The sequence below is a fragment of the Centroberyx gerrardi genome, chromosome 4 (assembly GCF_048128805.1).
Source record: "Centroberyx gerrardi isolate f3 chromosome 4, fCenGer3.hap1.cur.20231027, whole genome shotgun sequence".
In the NCBI taxonomy this organism is placed as follows: domain Eukaryota; kingdom Metazoa; phylum Chordata; class Actinopteri; order Beryciformes; family Berycidae; genus Centroberyx; species Centroberyx gerrardi.
This window is the reverse complement of record NC_136000.1, coordinates 10,731,647-10,751,847: the sequence shown is the minus strand read 5'-3', so window position 1 is coordinate 10,751,847 and position 20,201 is coordinate 10,731,647. Positions and strand designations below refer to the sequence as shown.

General features: G+C 44.3%; 1 protein-coding gene across 3 annotated transcripts in view; it reads right to left on the bottom strand.

The window, feature by feature from the left end:
- Positions 1 to 18,558, bottom strand: part of LOC139910231 (A disintegrin and metalloproteinase with thrombospondin motifs 20) — an 80,364-nt gene extending 61,806 nt beyond the window's left edge. The window contains exons 1-8 of one of the 3 annotated variants that reach the window (XM_078282910.1): positions 18,431 to 18,558; positions 17,853 to 18,214; positions 13,736 to 13,904; positions 12,523 to 12,538; positions 6,291 to 6,317; positions 3,263 to 3,482; positions 519 to 602; positions 23 to 147 (exon numbers count right to left, since the gene is read on the bottom strand). In XM_078282910.1, coding sequence (XP_078139036.1) covers positions 23 to 147; positions 519 to 602; positions 3,263 to 3,482; positions 6,291 to 6,317; positions 12,523 to 12,538; positions 13,736 to 13,904; positions 17,853 to 18,214; positions 18,431 to 18,521 — 1,094 coding nt within the window. In that variant the 5' untranslated portion in view covers positions 18,522 to 18,558. Of the gene's footprint in view, positions 1 to 22; positions 148 to 518; positions 603 to 3,262; positions 3,512 to 6,290; positions 6,318 to 8,247; positions 8,259 to 11,281; positions 11,302 to 12,522; positions 12,539 to 13,735; positions 13,905 to 17,852; positions 18,215 to 18,430 lie in introns of all 3 variants that reach the window. The other 2 variants (XM_071897456.2, XM_071897455.2) reach the window with 2 other exon arrangements.
- Between the last annotated feature and the right edge of the window lie 1,643 nt (positions 18,559 to 20,201).

Here is a 20,201-nt window from a genome sequence, read left to right as displayed (position 1 = left end):
AGGGTGGGAGGTGAGTGTGTACCTGGTGATGAGGAGCGCAGTGTCATGGTGAGAGGGATGGCTGTCATCCTGGACGTTTTGGCTCTGCTGCCAGACGCAGAAGTTGTGGAGGGTCGTAGCAGCATTGAAGTTCACTGTTGGCCCTTCCTGTGTTGGGTGACAGAAACAGGCAACTGAGCATATAGTTGTGCTGAAATTTGAAATTGACACATGTGAGTCTCAAAGCCTCTCCAGACTGTCAAAACAGTCTCATGTTAAAGGTAATTTCCAGTGATTTAGCATTAGCAAAGCAAAGCACAGCGAGCCTCCTCAGCCCTTACTCATTTGCAGGTGGCTAGCTGGCCTACTATGGTATCATTTTTTTCCAAGGAGACCTCTCTTGAGACTTGAGACTGACAAGGCAGGCAGTGTCCTCTCAAACAGGCCCCATGCAGAAAGGGCCAGGCCAGGGACACCTGCACTGACGTCAGCCATATTGGAGACCTGGCTGCGGTGAGCGTTCAAGACCCTGCACTCACCTGTTCATTGTGGACGATGACTAGCTTGACAATCATGATGTTGATGAGGTTGCCTACACTGGGGTCCCTGTACACCGCTGCTACCTGTAACAAGACAAAACACACAGACAAAAAATGCAAACCTCCACTAACCTGAGCCAAAGCACAGATAGTGATAAAATGAAAGCTAGGCTACTTCTTAACTCAATACTTGGAATGGGAGAATAAGCCTCGCCAATTGCTATTACTATTTTGACTAAGCTCTGTGGGGTTTAATCAAAATAGCAACAGTTCACTGAAGGCAAAAGAAAGAAAAAAATGTCTCCAGTCCTTCGGGGGAAGTTTAATCAACAGGGTATTAAAAGCAATTACAATTCCCCTACAGACCTTAGCAAGGGAAAAAAATGAAATAAAACCTGGACCCATGCAGCAACAAATGTGAAACTTCAGCAAAGCTGGAGCTCAGTACCCCTCTGTGGGGACAACAAAACATTCCCTCTGTATTTTTTTCCTCTCTCGTTTTTCTCGTTCACCCCTGTCACAGTCGGTCAGCGGGGTCCTGGGGCCGTGTGCGGCCTCCTGACAGGAACTCATTAGCCCACTATAAACATTTAGCTTGTCTTAGCCTGGGGGGGCAGACGTGGAGCCCCACTCTGGACAGGCCCGGGCTCAGCGGGACAGCAGGGAGACACAGCGAGACGGGCAAAGGGAGCTTGTCTTTGCGTGCTCTTTGTCCAAACGTGACACTGGATCTTCCTCTGCATGCTCTCTTCATAGGGCTGGGCGGTATATTGTATAATATCGATATTGTGATATGAGATTTTGGTTATCATAATATTGTGAAATAACTTAAATGATACTTCTTCCTGGTCTTAAAGGTTGCGTTACAGTAAAGTGATACAATTTTCTGAACTTATTAGCCTCTTCTGGCTGAGTAAACTGAACAATGATTGGCTATGCCTGCTCATCATATCCATATTACTTATTAGTGATTACATATTACTGATTAATAATGATCATTACTAATTTTTAAAATGTTCTTGTCTGTAAATATCTTATGAAAGCACGAATACTCATTCCCCTAAAATATCGCCACATTATCGATATCGAGGTATTCGGTCTAAAATATAGGGATATTTTATTTTTTTCAATATCGCCCAGCGGTACTCTTGCTCCAGGTGAATCGCATGATCGGTGGTTCAAAGAACTAGAAGTGAGGTGGGCTGCAGCCTGTACTGAGCAGTCACAGTCTCACACAGCGAGGTAGCCACTAACAAGCTCTGAAAGTCCAAAGGAATGTCAGCAACACACACACACGCACGCACACACACACACACACACACTCTTTTCCTTTCTTTCATTCCCTCTCTCTTTCTGACTCCCTCTCTTCCTCTCTCTCTCTCTCTCACTCTCCCCTTTTCAGTGGTCAGTGTAAACAAAATGACTTCATCATATTAGAGAACTAAAAGGCTGTCCATTAGCCCGGCCAAGACCGAAAACCCTCACTGGCTGTCACCATGACAACAATGGATCAGGCTCGGTTGATTTGTCCGTTCTGCTTAAAATAGCTCCGTCGGATTTCTCTTGGTTTGGTTGAATTGTGGCTAAAGCCGAGTGATTGAGAGTTGAGAGACTGCCAGGAATAATGAGTGTGTGTGTGTGTGTGTGTGTGTGTGTGTGTGTTCGTACATAAGCATGGCAGGACTAACGTTGTGACTTCCAAGTTGGCGATGGTAATGGGTGGCACATTGCTATTTAACGTTCACTGTACCCTGTCAACCTTACTTAAGGATAGCACTCACACTGACAATCATTACTCCTTTATAAGTTAATGAGTGCCGTGAACATACTGTCTGCCATACTAGTGAGAGACAGGGGAAGGTACAGTTCAGTACAGCTGATAACCTATCATGTTTTGACACAGACACTCACCCAACACTCTTACTCTAATGTGTGCACAGACCGTCAAACAGACTGGTGGTTGTTTAGCTTCTCAGGACGTTATTGGTTAGATTACAAGCCGGCTCTCCCAGTCTAATATGGGGCTCATAAAGACGTCAGGGTGCTGAGTCCGATGTTTATCAACTTATTGGCCCACTTTAGTCGATGTGGCAGCATGCTAGGGTCACATCAGGGTTTACAACCAAAATACAGCACAGTAAAATCAGCGGGTAGAAACACACAGACTTGGGCTGTAGCCAAGACTGGACACATGAGGGATTCACATCTCAAAATAAATACTGATGAACTGTACGTACATGCTGCATGTATAAAAATGAAACACAAGCACAAACAAATGGCGTGCATGCATACACATGTATACATTCACCCCCACCTCTAATAATACTGTACAGAATAAAGAAAATATACACTACCAGTCAAAAGTTTGGACACACGCATGTTTATTTCTTTTTGCCATTTTTCACATTTTGGAATAATAGTAAAGACATCAACACTATGAAATAACACAAATGGATCTGATGGACAAACTATCTTATATTTTAGATTCTTTAAAGTAGCCGCCTTTTGCCTTGATGGAAAGGCAAAGGCTTTGGAAAGAAATTCATACATAGGCATCAACTTCACTATTTATATTTGTCTAAGAAACAAATTTCAAGCATTTAAGCATAAGCCTTTAGATCAAAATGGCTTTAAGATCATGAAAAAGACAGTTCATTCAATCAGGTGTGTCCAAACTTTTGACTGGTAGTATATCTTCAAGATTAAGACCAAGTAATAATTTTTAGAAACATTATTTTACTTACTACTGACATGATTGTTAGGATGTAGTGCTCGAGGTTGCGTCCATGGTGACGCACCATTTTGACATCCGCCGTCACCATCAGCTCAACATAGCGGGGGTAGGAGAGGAAACGCTTGCGTCTGCTTGGGTGTGCGCTGGTGGAGTTGGTGTGTGTTTCATGGTCGATGTGGCGTTCTTCTATCGTGGCTCTAAGAGAGTCCAGCTCCTCTCCCACACTCCTGCTGTCCTCAAAAGCGACCGGCCTCTTAGTCTCCTCTGTTTTGAGAAAGAAAAGTGATGGTCGTTAAAGGTATGTGGAGAGAAATAGACGTTTGCAACTCATTCATAACAAAAAACCTGACGCTTTGCCTATATGGCTTTTAATAAACTTACAGAGAAGTTGAGTGAGGCATTCACACATATGGAGCCAAGCCAGAATTGGACTATAAATTACTCAAATTATTCCATATGGGACACCCACCACTTTATGTTATGAGGGCATTTCTTGAGAGAGCATGGTACATCTACAGTTAAGGCCGAGGGTTTTGGCTTAGCTGCATTCCAATGACATAACAGCAGCACACTGGACTTTGGCGAAAAGTATTTATGTGGAATGACACATAAATAATTGTGTCATTCCAACGCTCGGGAAAACAGTTGTACCAAGTGACACGGGGTCACTGGCGAGCTTTGAGGCTAAGAGTTTTCAGGTCAGGCGAGCTGCACTCCCCTATGGCCGAGTGCAACCCACACAAACAAGGAAAATCCTATGACGACTTTTTTACCGACTGTGCCCCCGAGCCACAGAGGGACTGGCCCCAGTATGCACTCCATATGGGGATATAAAATTCCTCAACCTATCCCGCCGTTGTTAACCCCTGCCACTATATTATGTGAAATTAAAGAGAATGTGGACAATCATGTTGAAATGCAACAAATCAAACATTCATAACTCATAACAGACTGATACGATTCTATTTATGGGTCAAGGGTGAATGCCTTTAACAACAGACTGAGGTACAAAAAAAAAAAGAAAAGGAAAGACAGCCATATACTATGCAGGGTTAACTGGCATCCATTTCAACCTTTTTCTCTCTTTCAGATGGACCTCAGCTGAACCGCACGTGTCGAGCAAAGCCGACTGGGCTATGAGTGATGGATTCCTTCACCATGACAGAGTGAAGTTAAGAGAGAGAGAGAGAGAGAAGGAAAGCTAGAGGGGCTTGTTTCATTGGAGGAAAGGAAGAAAAGAAAAGTGCCCCGAGGAGAACCTGCAAAGGTTAAGGGAGAGGAGGACTTAATTACACGTGCTGCTTATACTGTCTGTGAGCGGGGATGTTTCCTGAGACTGTAGCCTGGGAAAGAGCCACAGGTCGGGGAGGGGAGGGAGCCTTCCACTTTCCACTCAGGCAAGCTTCAAGCCGCCCGATAAGAAGGTCATATTGTTTAGGAGACACTACAGCTGCAGAGTATTCCTATTCCTGCACAGCAAACCACCCCCATACTTTAAACTAACTAATGGATGCTATCAATCTCTGTCAAGAAAAAAAAACTTCATCATCATCATCGTTCAAGCCAATAACAAACACGTCATCAAAAACCTTTCCAGCGCATAGTCTGAAATACTGAGATGTTTCAGCCAAGATCAATAATTTATTAGCATGGGATGGATTTCCAGAGTTATTTTGTGTTGAAAAGGCCCATTTGAGGACATAAGCATAAGCATGCAGGCGATCCTGCTCTCCAGGTCTGCGCTGATGTATAGCCACATGTGATGATACGTTGGAAAGAGCGCTTGCAATATTTTCTACTGTCTCACAGCTGGGGGAAGATGGATTTCACCAGCCACCAGACAATGCACCCAATCAGTGTAGAAGGAAAGAAGGGTAAATCATGCAAAAACACAGACACAAGCAGCTGGCGAAGGAACAATCAGCAATTTCTTTGACCATTTCTTATTCCATCGTAACTCAAAGCACAAATGTATACTTTACTCCAATGTTTGCAAATACTAAAATCAAAAACGTTTTACTATATGAAAATACATTTAGAGCTCATGGATAGCTGACACATACTGTCAGTTCTTGTATAAAAAGGTTAGACAATAAATTTCAGAGTGAAACAATATCTTGTAAGTCAACAGTCATTAGGGTAACTTTCTGCAATGTTTTTGAAGTGCGCCCATCTTTTGGAAAGGAAAACCGTGCAGACAAAACAACTAATGATTTAGAGGCACGAACCATATAAAACAAACATAAAAGGACTTTCAATAAACATGAAATGATTTTCAGTGGTTACGAGCCAAGCATACTTTGGAGTTCGTCATCCTAAACAACCTCCTCTTTTCACCTTTGGATAACCCGATTGTAGTGAAGTGTCCCATTGTCTTCTGAACACTCAGTCTTTCCACAGAGTCGGACAGAGAGAGACTGTGTGTAACTGTTAGGTCAGAGAAAAACAGGAAAGCAAAAAAGGAAAACTCGAAAAGCGCTCCGAGATTATTCAAGCGATGCCCCCAGCGGGCACACGAGGCGGAGCGTGACTCGCTGGCACAACGGCACACGGCTCCTGCCGCCGTGAGGCCCAGCCCCGTGCCAGCGCCAGCATCCGAGTCAGCGCCAAGCCTGTCTGTGCCCATGCACACAGCCCGGGCAGCTGGGCCAGAACTGAGCCTTGTATTTTCCAGGAAAAACCTCTTTGGGGCCAAACTTCACTCTAAACCCCTGAAACAGACTCATCACTGCAGACAGTCTGACATCAAAGGGATTATCAAAGCATAGAAAAGACTCTGGTGCATCTACAGTACTTAGTGTTAAGTCTCAGAGAGAGGGTGCGAGTTGAAAAAAGAGGAGAGGAGGAGGAGGAGGTGGAAATATGGCCACTGTAATAATAGCCTTTAAATCAGCTCAGATTAGCCACACACAACCTTTCCCAAATCGCCTTAGGTTCAAATCCCCCTCTCACTGGGTAGTGAGCTGCTACTTACACCATGAGAAGACAGGGGTGACTGCCCTGACCCGCCAGACACACAGAGACATGACATCACCCACTTTGCACTGGGCACCAAGTCAACATCACTAGCACATCTACATCTCTGGGTTTTACATTTTAGAATTTTTTGCCAAGATACTCAAAACATCAAAATGCAATCCATTTAATTATTCTTGAAACTAGCAAAAATTTCATGAGCATGAGCCTGTAAAACTCTGCTCCAAGTCAGCAGTTCAGTGTAACAGAGTACAATAAAGTAAGCCCTGGCGGTTAAGCATCTATAAATGTTGCAGTTTGGTTGGCACCAGTTTGCACGTAGACCCTAACCACACTCACTTTTCTGGTCCAACGCCTACCAGACTTGTAAACTTGTGAAAGTATTTTACCATAACACCATTAAATGATTTAACATAACAAAATATTGTAAATAATGTTTATGTCTCCACTCAATAGTGTGTTTTACTGCACACCAAGCACTCCAGAAACACAGTTTCATACAAGGTCTTTGAAGATCCCCAGAAAACATTTCGTTGGGGTTGAATGCATTCATATGTTTGCACTCAATCACAAACACAAAGCTATGGAAAACATTTCCGTGCTTGGTTATCATCCTCCTAAGCTTTTTGTTTGAGTCCATGCATGTACAATGAGACTCTCCCAAATGATCTCATTGAGATTTCCATCTAGATTAAAGAGTTTGCTCTCTGACCCTCCATCAGCTCTCTGTCAAAAGTATCAATGCCAGGAGCCCAACAATGGGGAACATACATTTCATTGTTGAGCTAATTAACATTCTTTTACAATCGCCCGCTGAGAGTTGAAGCACTCTATCCCCTGGGTGCCAATTAAATAGACAGTGTACTTTACATTAAGTATAGGTAATGCCTCGGTCCTATACAAGGTCAGAGACTGCTTACCGCAGTTTAGCAGACAGTACAACATTAAGCAGGAAAAAAATGTTGAAACTCCTCCAGACAGAAGCACAATTAAGTGCAATTCTGTGGCTAGACAGGGAGCAGTGAAGGCAGCTAATTGTTGCTGCTGGAGAAGGCTTTTAAATGTGAAGTGGCATGACTTTTGACCCCATTGGAAGAAGGTGGGCTTTGTACACTTACAGTACTCTCAGAGCTCTCTTGTTATTTTGAGTCCAGAGACTTGCTGAAGGCAGCATGGTGGGTCAGTTGGAGAATGTGTTTGACTACCAGGCCTCCTCAGAGGAGACAGAACGCTACTTATGGCTCTGGATTCCTAATTGATGGACAGGGGCCCAGAGTTTTGTTTTTGTTGTTTTTTTTCAAGTTGGGAGTCTTTTGACAGCCAGATTTTAAGAATTTCATTCTAATGAGATATTCACTATTTGGAAGAAACTCTTCCAAAACATAGCACATAAAACTAAAACTAATGCTTTTTAAAGGATAGCAGATGAGGTAAGTCCTTGGCTGACACAATGATAAAATTTTTACAGATTGGATGCTTTGTATTTTAGATATTGATGAACTTCAGGTGCTGCTTTTTTTCCAGGCAAGTTCTGTATGTCTATTGCGTATGCACTCCACTGTGAGAGAGTGAGTTATGGTCTACAGTGTGCAGTTACGGTGAGAGGCTGCTGAAAACCACAGTGTCATAAAACCAAGGTACTGAAACAATTAACATAGCATCTGTCTTTGGCTTCTAATGAAGATATGAGGAGGGGAACTTAGTGCATAATGTACAGTACATATCCCACTGAAGTGTGTGAACACAGATAAAATGGGAAACTATCCACTACAGATCAATACACCCATTCCTTATGATGATGATAAAATGGTGAATGGTGAGTAATGAGCACAAGAGACTGAAAGAAAAGCTTTAGTACATTTATACAGAGTAATTCAATGACATAAACAAAGCGAGCCTACAGTTTTGAATTACGGCTGGCCTCTCAGATGACGGACAGCCAGAGCCACAGGCGATGACACTGATGATTCACCAGCCAGGTCCCAGTGCAGCCGCTGCCAAGGCCACCTCGGTGGGGACCTGTCCCTCACCTGTCACCACCTCTCACCTCTGACTGTCACCCATGCCACCATATAGTCACTGTCACTCAAGCTGCTCTGACCGTTCCAATCAGCCCCCGTCTGTCTAGAATACCCAGACAGTAGACAGTGGCAGAAAATAGCCCCAGCTGGAATTTGTCACGGGAACTCCCGAGACAACACAACGCTTTGGGTTCAACAGGGCTGAGGCTTCGGAGGCAGGCAGACACATGGCAGCTATTAGAGTTATAGACTGTCTATAGCTGCCCGGCCCTGCCCGGCCCTGTCCAGGCTATCTGCTATCATTAAATCAGATGACAATGAGCGCAATGAGCTGTATTATTAGCTGCTTGTGTAATTCTGTCTGCAATGTTATGAAGTTTGAGGCAATGAGGGGACAGAGTCTCATGCCCGAAAAAGAAAATCACACATAAAGTAAGACTCGTAATCACAACCATTACATGATGGCAAAATGCAAAAAAAACTTTCAACTCATTTCACAATATAGAACAACTTTATCAACCTGCTGTTCCTGTCTAAAGCAAACGTTGTTGCCATTCATAAGGACAATCAAAAGACAGGAATTCACAGTCTGTTGTATGTAGGCCAATGGCAATGCAGTGGGTGAGAAGGCTACTTTAGAGAAGCAGGTGTAAAAGAAGAAAGGCGGGCAGTGGGAGCTCTGGAACAGGCTGGGGCCGCTGCCAAGCTGTGGAGCGAGACCGACAGGCACATGCAGCGCAGGCCAGGACTGCTCACACAGATGAAGAAAGAAGCTCCTTTCCCCATTCCTCTCCACTGCTCGCTCAGCGATTCCCACCACTCAGTGGGACACTTCATCCACTGCTGGGCCAGGGAGATGACATGCACTCAGACACACAGATAACATGGAACTGTGTGTATGCTCAGTGATGGATGCATTGTGCAATCACTAACACGTGTGCACACATACACACACACACACACACACACACAAACAAACCACATTCATGCATGCACACAAAAACCCCAAAACAAACTTTTTTGCCTAGCAACAATAGGTGCTTCCTGGAATGGGGGAGGGTCAGCCTGTCCAGGGGGCAGGAGGGGGCAGGAGGGGGCAGAGAGGGCCTAAGCCTTGTGGAGCCAACTGACATTCAGAAGCCCCCACACCAGCCCAATCCAGACCCTAAAGGTGAGAGAGGTTGTCTGAGTGATCAGCGCCTGTCCATCACACCCTAGCTAGCCACCTTTCCTGACCCCTTTCGAGAGCCAGCGTAAGAGCAAAACAAAGGGCCTAATGCATACATAGCTCCAACCGAGGCCCAGCAAACAAGCCAGCGAGCCCAGTAAACGAGCACCTCTAGGGGGGGAAAGCTCAAGGTCACATGCCCCCGTCCAGTGAGTGACTCCAAACAAAGAGGGAAGTGAGGTCACAATCAACAAGTGCTTCCATTCACATACATGAAAGCGCAAAGGGGGAGCGGGCAGCGATTCAAGTCGGCTAGTTCAAACCCCAGGCGGGGGAGGGCATTTTTCCATGTAAATGAACCCATTGACCAAAGACCTGATGCTAGCATTTGGACTAGCATGTATACACAGTGGGCACCGAGGGGGGAATCCTATATAGCGATTGTGTTGGGGGTCAGGGCTAGGGGGCACAAATGCTATGTGTGCCAAGGATTGTCACATCAAAGCTGTTGCCAGTCACTTCATTGTCCCAGCTGCCCTGCTTCAGTTTGAAAATATGGGTGAGAAGCCCACAAACCAACATTTGAACATAACCTCCTTTACTTAGTATCTTGGTTTTCCACTAGTAATCTGTGTTGTCAAGCTTTCTATATTCACTTCACTGTTCCTTAGTGAAACAAAATATGACACCCAAAAGCCTCAGACTCTCAGCCAATGTTTGTGAGAGAGATACTCTATAACTCTCCTTCGCTTCGTCTCTTGTTTGTCTTCACATGGACTTCAGAAAGCAAAGGGAAGAGAAACAGAAGAATCTGCCCCTATCCGTAGCCACCCTCATTCTAGTGGCTATCTCCATCGGAGGATGACACAGGGATTCACATAGCTCGTAGCTGTGTTGTGATTTGAGCCCGACAAGCTTGTTCCCCGGGGGCTTTTAAAAGCCCGAACCTGGCACAGCAAGACACGCTGTGCCTTTAAAACATTAATCACCCACTCAACAGCTATCCACTCTACAGGTATTCTAAACAGTGGCAAAGCCACCCAGGTTGGCTGCAACAGAGAGAAGACTGGTAGAGTTGCTAGTGTTGAGTCAAGGAGACCTCAGTTCATGGTAAACTGGTTAATCTGTGCTCCTGACACGGCCCTGGGTGTGAAAAAACATGAATCTGGTTAATTTTGGTGCAATTTAGATTCATTTGATATACTTGTGATTGTCTAGTTTGCAATGTTGGTCTGTTGTGATATCAGGCCCAGTTGCTCATTGGAAACTTTGCGTGAAACATTTTTTGCCAACAGCAGAACATGTTTAAAGTCACATCCGTTCAACAATACGTAGAATGATGACATCTTGCTTTATCAACAACAAATGAACACACACGGTGAAGAAAAGCAGCTGAAGACAGGTATATGGCCATGTCACGACTGCTGAAATAACAAACATTATTTTCCATCAAGGTAACACTTTAAAAGCTCTTATCATTACACTTGTCTTTTTAACACTTCACAGGTAGTGACGGCATATGTACGAAAATGTCAAGTATTTGTGTGTGACAAAGATGACAGCACAATAGTGGAAACAAGGCACCCTTAAACATCCTCTTTGTTAACTTCATCTATGTGGAAACATAGCCTTCCTTTCCTTTCAACACATTTCACAAAGGTGTGCAGAGAGAGACTATACAAACTTTGGAAACTCTTACTGCCTTAATGGATACAGTAGGCCCAGTCACTGTACTGACGCTGTATGTAGCATACTGAATGCAGTACCATGAGCCGTCATGTCTGACAGTAAACCTTATCTCTCCAGAGGTATCTCTCTGCTGATACACATTTTGTTTGTGTCCTGGAAGTCCGCTTGATAAAACACAGCCTGTTTTATTGTTGTCTTTTTCAAAAATACATTTCCTTGAAGAGCACAGCAAAGACAAGGGGGGTGAGGGGCAAGAATTCCAGCAAGTGAATGGGCTTGGCAAAACAAATGTCTTTTTTAACAGAGGGGAGAGGGTGGCTGGCCAGCAGACTGGAGCCATTGGAGCAACTGTCTGGCATTTCCATGCGCGTTCTGACCAACTGAGATAGTTGGCAGGTTTTAGACTTACTACCCCTCTAAACCCCCAAACCCCTCCAAAGTCCCAAACCAGCCAACTCCCCTCAGCAATCAAACTCTAGCTACCAACTTTGATTCAAGACAAGACTCCCCGTTCACAGAAACATAAAGTGGAGAGAGAGAGAGAGAGAGAGAGAGAGAGAGAGAGAGAGAGGACCATAAGATCACTGACCCTGACAAAGAGTGCTTTTATACCTCCTCAAGAAGAGAGGACAGGAGTTTGGGAAGACGGGGATCTACCCTCCACTGATACCACAGGTTCTCTACTCTACACGATGTGATAAGATAGATCCAAATCTCAAAGGTGATGTGTTGTTGTTTTTTATAATTGGCTACAAATCAATTGCCTTTTGGTGTTATAATTAAGACTGAACTGAACTGAATCGAACTGTCCACATGTGATGCAAAAGCATTTTTCTATTATATAAGATTAAGATTATTATATATTAGATTGCACCTCACCACCTCTGAATACATTGCCGCTTAGATATCCAGGTCTTAATTTCTCAACTAACCAGCATTCTCCTAGGTGGTCCTGTGTTTCTCGACACTTTTTGCTCTCAGCAATTATACTGTGGTTAGGAGCCCCATATTTAGACATTATTTTAGTCTGATGAGGAACAAAAGGAAGACTAAGGAGACAGACATAAGGTGTAGAGGAGAGTTAGAGGGGTAAGAACAGGGAAGCAGCAAAGATTGTAAGAGACAAAGACAAGGCTACAGTACACAGAGCTACACATCATCTCTGACTAAGATTTAATCAAAATTCAATCCCCGAAAGCAACAGTCTTGAATCATCACCAAACAGAAGCCAGTACAAGAGCAGACAAAATGAGTCAGAATCTAAGACCATGAGTAGCATTGCTAAAACCAAAACCAGAACGACACGCGCCAAGCCAGTGTTTACATGTAACCTGCTAGTAGCAGTGTGTGCTGCACTCCTTCCCATAAAAAGACAGGAGGCCTGTTAGTCTTGGCCCAGTGTGGCCTTCAAAGAACCCATTTATCACCGCATCTGGAAAGGGGCCTATCTGATAAGGCTGAGGAACCGCAGCCCGGGACACCTCATAGTCCTAACCCATCCCAAAAGGCTCTTTTAATCCTCCTGCTCATTGTTTACCTGCTGCCCTTTGATGAAGCCCTGCAGGTGTCTCCTCCGTACACACAGCTATCTCCCCACTATCTCCCTGTGCACGCTGAATGGATTTATTACAAGGAGTTTGGGGTTTGTACTTGAGGTTGTGAGATGAAAACTCACAGATGTATCTCATTTAGGGTTAAGTAGATATTAAAGGATGACTGGATGATAACATTGGATGTTGGTGGGACTTAGTGAGAAGGAAAAAAAAGATGACTGGCTACACCCTCATCAGAAGTCTTTCACCAAGCGCCCGCCCACGGTTCTTAAGGGAGAGCATATTTGAAAGCGGCCCAGAGTGGGGGCTGAGAGACCCTCCAGATTTCTCCCTCTCTGTTTACCACACACAGACTGAGGGAGTGAAAGGGGGAAGCATATTAAGGAGGTATTGGCCTGGCCCATCAGGTCACTCCAACTACTTTAAACCTCTGCCTCACACAATGGCCGCCACCAGGCGACAATGGCCGAGTTCAGACAACAAGCAAATCAAGCGTCCCGCACATAAAAGATTTATTACATCAGGCAACAAAGGCCGCCCACAAAGCTCCCCGCAAGCGGCACTCTAAGGCCTTGCGTCGCGGTGAACTCTACTCGGTCACCCTGATTTCTCTCGAGGGCCTCTCCACCACCCAAAGGCCTCAACCATAAAAATTCAAATGAAACTGGGGGAACATTCAAGCAGCCTCCCAAGCAGAAAACCTCTCCAGTTCTTTTCTTCCCCGACTGCAAACTAAAAAGTAATTATTTCTTCCCTCTGTGCTCCTGCCATGGCCCTGGGTGTGAATGCTCCAGCAAAACATGAGTGAAAACACCAGGCGGTGCTGGAACGCGTTTTGCTTAATTAAGTCGAGGATTTTTCAATAACACCCCTTAATCGAGGCTGAAATCTTCTCGGTAACCTGCAAGCCAAAGATCGTGACTGAGTATAATTTGCGCTTTTAGGGCAGTTTTTACTGCCATGGCTCAGAGAGTGAATGCAGGTCATCAGGAGGTAAGTGTGTAAGGGGAGACAGTGTGTAAGTCAGACAGACAGTGGTTGCGGGCAGTGTAGTTAGGCAGTCTGTAGTCTGTTACCTGAGGCAGCACAGGGCTCAGTGTTGGTGTTGCTGCCAGAGCTGTTCCTCTTTCTGTCATGTCTGTAGACAAGATGAGGTTTGTTGTGCTCTTCGTCATACTCCTCCCCCGCAGCATTCATCAGAGGCTCCAAGAAGTACTCGCCATGTTGTGTTGTAAACGTTCCAATCTGCAACAGAGAAAAGGTGTTATGAGGGCTTTAGTGTGAAGCATGTACTTGCATGTGTGCATATGTGTGTAGATTTATCGCACAGATTATGGCATAGTTTCGTATAAGTAGTTGTTGTCTAACTGCAATCATTCTGCGTTGCCCTTGGGCACTACTGAACACATTATTTCCATGCTTCTGAACAAGTTCTCTTTTTGACAGGTGCACTCGGAAAGAACACGCTGACTCAGAAAGGTCAGAAAATATCGATAAAATGACACTGTCAATCATCACTGGAAGCGTAACTCCATGGGGATAAAGGACAAAATAGGAAAAGGATAAGACATTAGGATTTAGTAAAGCATTTCATACGTTTATGCACAGTCAGTTGAAAGGTAGCGGTTGTTCTGAGGACTCTGAAAATCCATTTTCCCACACAACCTGACTTAAAGGAGCGACAAAAAGACATCTACTGGGAGGAGTGACATCATCATACATGGACAGAGCTGCTGTCAAAGGAATGCTAATATTGATTTGGCAGCTCAGTCCCTCACAAAGCTGCTTAGCTCACTCAGCCATGAGGCACAATGGTGTTTGTATGGTAATTTCATGCGCACACTTAAACAGGATATTGGACACTGGAATGTTATCTTTTGGGCGGCATTATTCCATAACCATCTCCACAAGTGATGGACGTTTGACAATGGAAAACATACAGATCGGATATGGAAAGACCTCCTCTCCGCCTTTCAAACGGCGCAGGATTAGTAGGCATGCCCCATACATCTCTGAAAACGCTACAGGCTTTGAGTGCTATACGTGTTCAGTGCTGCAGTATAATGACTAGCTTGTAATAACACGACACAGGGTAGAAACAACCTCACCGCTGGCAATGGGCCCTGAGAGCCTCAACATTGCACACTATGTCCGCTACCTTGAATGCAGCCCCACACTGCTCCCATCTCTTCAGGACTGGCAAGCCAGTGGGGATGAATGAAACTGCTGCTGCTGCTGTGCTGGCATGGACCAAAGTATTAACAGAATCCAGTTACAATGTGGCATTGTGAGGCATGGCAGCATGTGCTGGGAGTGTTTGTACAAGGCCATCAGCAATTATCTTCTACCTCACAGACAGACAGACAGACAGGCAGATGGGCATGAGGTGCAGGATTGTCCGCCATAGATGACAAAGTTCCACTTCTCACACTCAGGTACTGGACTGTCAGGTCAGAGACTGAGCACACTGTCACACATGCCTTCTTTGGAGAAACTGACTCAGTTCACTAAACAATCTCTGTGGTTTGTCTGAGAGTAGTGCCATTCATTGGAAGTGACTATGCAATGCAGAACAAAGGCAGGTAAAAACTGCCCATTTAATGGAATTCATTCATTCATTCAATTTCTTTGCCCGCGTATTCCTATTCAGGGTCAAGAGGAGTTGGGGCCTATCCCAGCATACATTGGGTGGAAGGCAGGCAAGTAAGGCTAACTCTCACCAACACCGGAAGAATCCTTTAATTAAATATGAGAATGTGCCCTGAGTAATAACTGTGGTAATGGTCTAAACAGAATGATTGATTGAAACAATATCACAACTGGTCGATGTTCACCTGTGTCTGGTAAATCACTATCTATGGTGAAGCAACTTTAATGTTTATGGTTGAGAGTTCTCATGTGGTGTTCACACAAGGTTGAACAGACAAATGCTCTGTCTAGTCAATGGAGGGGCCAGAGTTTCGGGGTTTCCCAGCATTAGCCCAGCAGCAAATCTGGCAAAAGTTTGGACAGACACAATGGTTGCTGTTCAGCAGTGGGTGCTGAACTGGACCTTACAATTGGGGGACTCTGATTCTAAGCAAGGTCAGACTCATGACATGGATGGAAGGACTGTTGGCACACATCTATTGTATCAAAGCCCACAAAGACACTCTCAAGTCCTGCAGCTGCTGAGTCATCCGATGTGACATACAGTAGCAGTCAATCTCTTAAGTTAAATAGGGCATAAAGGTGTCATGACTCTGATCTTTACACAGATGTACATCACTTGGCACTGGAATGAAGAAATAACCCTGCTTCTCAGGACATGGTTGACTCTGCATGCACTTCTATTATGTGAGTGGACTGAGAGAGCAAGCTCCTTTGGGAAGCAACATTTCCCACGGTGTGAGTAATCGAGAAGTTCCTCACAACCTTCATTGGCAGTTGTGTCCTCTTCACAGCATTTTCTCCTCTTTTCTGTCTGTCACAGCTCACTTTGAAAAGGCCAAAAGCCCCTCAACCCCACCCCCCCGTTTACCCCCTGAGGACGGCTTTGGGCAACACTGGATGAGGGGGAACCTGCATTTTCTAGAATGACCCTTTTGTTTTAGGGCTTAATCATTCCTTAATGACCTCATCCCAACAAAATGTGCCTGGCCATTAAGCCCCAGTGATCAGAGACGGACACATTTATGACCCAATAGCCTCTGGTGCTGTCTCCATTGTCCTGTCATTCTCAATGAGTGATGATGCGGATAACCAACAAAGATTGCTTGAAAAAGGATGCAAACATGTTTGGATAAGTGAGTCATACATCAAAGTTGGGAAGAGGGGCAATTAAGGGCTTATTACCCTGATAATTCCAGCATAACTCACATCTTAAATGGCTATACAAATATGAAAGAAACATAACATATTTCAATTAGTGGACACTCTTATCAAAAGCTCCTTGAGTGTATAGACTGGGAATCAAACACCAGTGAACTACATTGCACTATGTTCTTTCGGGCGGTGTGCCAATTTTCAGCAAGAGTACAATCACTTAATGCATTGTGAATGTACCAGTGATGATATACAGCCTAAAACTGCAGCTGATACCTATTCTGTGACATGCTATCCTGGTACTGTACACAGCGCACATATCTAAAATAAGGATTATGTCACTGATAGGGGTTGTTGTGCGACGCACAGAGGGAGACTCCAAGGCTATGGTCCTTCTCTCTCTGTTGCTGTGGCCAGCCAAACACCCCCACTAGAATCCACACCAGAATCCGGCTGGCGCGACTGAGGTCAACCCCCTGCCCCTGTACCAGTAACCTTATCTGACCCATGAAGTCATCCCCTTCAACACTTATCACACTCTCTCACACAGGACTCAGCAAACAAAATCACTTGGGCATCAGGATTCTCCTATGCTGTAATGGGGCTATAAAGTCATTATCACGCAATAATTCCATTACAGCCCTGTAAGATCCCAATGATAAATAAATGGCAATCAAAAAGCATACATCTGGTATTAATGATACTCTTGTTAAGTCTAAAGCAAAGTTACTAATGAGAACACCTGTAGCATTATTACACTTTATTGCTTTACGAAGGTTTAGAGATTAGTTGACTCAAAAGCTTATCTCAAATGGGGTTTGCACTGATCTTGAGGCAATTAGAACTGATGTGAGGAAAAACGGGCTTGATAAAGTAAAAGCACATGCATGATACAAAATCACTGGACAGCAATTTAGCCCTTTAATGTAGCTTGCAATCATAATGAATTATAATTTGATACGTTATTGATGGATAGAGTGCAGGCTCAGCTTCAGAGCAGCACACTGGAGCTGGTAGGGATTCAGTGTCTTGCTCAAAGACACTTCAGCAGGGAGGATGCTTGCTGTCACAGGGGTTTGAACCCCGCTCTCTTACCACTACACCACCCCGCTGCCCAGAATGCCAAGGTGTAGTCCTACACTGTGCAACAGCATCACCCCACAGGCATTGGGATGCAAGGCTGCTCTCCCTCCCAGTAGGCCTATTGGCCAATGACATTTGTCCAGCAACACTTGCTCTTATTACACTCCTATGCACTTCACTTGTGCTGCGGGTTATGGGGGGGATATGCATGGATGGAATCCGTTGAAATGGGAAGAAGCCTGGATGCCTGTCAGCATCGCCTGATAAAAGTATCTAAGTTTAGAGAGGGTGAAAAGTCATACTCACAAGGCCAGTGCACAGACTTAAGACGGCGGTGTATTCGGTCTTGGCGTTGACGTGTCCGCGGAAAAAGCAGTGGCGCATATCGCTGGGGTCTTGGAAGTGGGAGTCCGTGGCGTTGCTGTGCTCCGCTCCCAAGTGTGTCACCGTGTACGAGGGGGCGATGAAGCCGGAGTCTGCGGTCAGATTGAGATGAAAGCGTTCCCCAAATGCATCAATTCTGTAGTGAGCCCGTAAACCCGACAGGTCATCATTTAAACTTCTCCGTCTCCTTCTGTAGTGCAACTTGTGGGGAAATGATTCTCCGAAATCATTTACACGGAGCGGGGTGATGATTTCATAGGATGACAGCTGCTTGATGAAGCTTTCTAAACAAAAACAAAAAAAGGGAGAGAAAGTTGTTATAGTCAGGCGTTCAGGGAAAAGGTAGCGGTATCATATTATCCACGCGTCAGTGTAATAATTTCAAATGCAGCCTGAAGCACTCTAGACATCATTCTCAAACACCACAGGTTACCGTTAAAGCAGTTTCAACATTATCACTTAACCGTGTGATATCCTCATAAATCACAACAAAATACTACCTTGTTTCGGATGCAATCGGTGTTCCAAAGAGTCCCGGACAAGTGCTGACAGATGACACATGAGTCCAACCAGCCAGATTGCAAACTGCATGATTTCCTCCGCGAAGAAACCAAGGCTGTCGTCTCCAAGGCAGTACCCTCTCTCTCTCTCTCTCCCAAGCGGCTCCCCCTCTCCTTTTCCCGGCTTGTCAGCAACAGGTCGTGGGATCTGCTGAGGCTCTCTGCAGCGCAAATCTTGCAAAGTGCACTGGCCTCATCGCATTGCTAAACATGCATCCACTACCCTCTATAAACACGCACTATTTATGATACATTCCTTCCCCCCCAGGAAAAATTGCTGTCTAATGTAAACTGTAGTCTATACAGAAAGGAGGGATCTGTGCCAAGTACGCTTTCCCTTCCATCCATAGAACAGCCCTTGCACCCTAAGCGCTCACCAACTGCAGAAGCAACGCCCCTACAGGCTCCGGAGCCAATAGTGAGTGCGCCTCGACCACCACACATTTGGTGGGGCAGGCTTGTGTGCTGCAGTGGGAGGCTAGGTTGATACCATGGAAATAATCTGTGGTATCAATCTGAATTAATCTGTAAAAAAAAAAAAAAAAAAAAAAAATATATATATATATATATATATATATATATATATATATATAATAAAAAATAAAAGATGACTTCAGGGTTTTAGGTTTGCCATCATATGTGATTAACTTAAATTAGGCCAATGGGAAAATGTGAGTAAGGTTTATATGCAATTACACCCCTGAAACGAAACATCAGTCAAACATTGTTATAATATTCACATAGGGACTAGTGTTTCTGTGGCACTCAATACTGAGTTTATAGAGACCTTGTACTTTATGGTATTTTGTATCTCCTATGGTATCACTGTAATATTCCTATAATATTCCTATAGGACTGTGGTGCTCAATAGTGAGCTTATTGCTCCCTCATCAAAATTGTATTTTGTATCTCTTATCACTATACTATTCCTATAATACTCTTGTGATACTCCTATAGAGACTTGTTTTGCTGTGATTGGTGTATAGTATCCTTCTAAACTTTATTATATGATTACTATGTTATGTATTTGGAAAAGAATACATTATTTCAGTATTTATAATAGGCATTTGGCACTACTTTTTGTTAAGTGATACAATGGGCATTATACCTTTAATAGGCTAATTGATCTGTAAGCACAGTGACTCCTGTGTGGTTGAATTTGCACTTTAACAGTAAATGAACCTAAACTGTATCTCGTGGTTCAACTCATCATTTTATTGCTGTTAGTGTAAGAGAAGAAACACAACATTATAGTTCTTTATCATAAGGTTAAGTATATTACATTATACATTTGGCAACTATAGTATGTAGACCTAATTATAGCTCGTGGGAGAATATTATCAAAGCACAGATAGAAAAAAAAAAAGGTTAGTAGTGACTAGTGAGCATAGACTGTGAGCCATTATTCACTGGGGCCTAATGGAGGAAGTGGACTTCCTTGGCCATGATGTGGTCAGCTTCTCGTTAATCATTTGGGCACGTAAAGTCTAACACACACTTGATGGACGTGTGAAAGGACTCTTGTTTTTCATCTCCTTTGGCCACTAATGTCACAGTATTGTGCGTGATTAGATTCGGTGGGCTCACCGGAAACGCTTTTGGATCCTGTAAGCTCTTCTTCTTTGACTTCACACAAAACATCTAGACTCTCCAAGTCATGGCTATTATTCATTTTAAAAACACACTCTGAAGTTGGTGGCTTTCACGCACT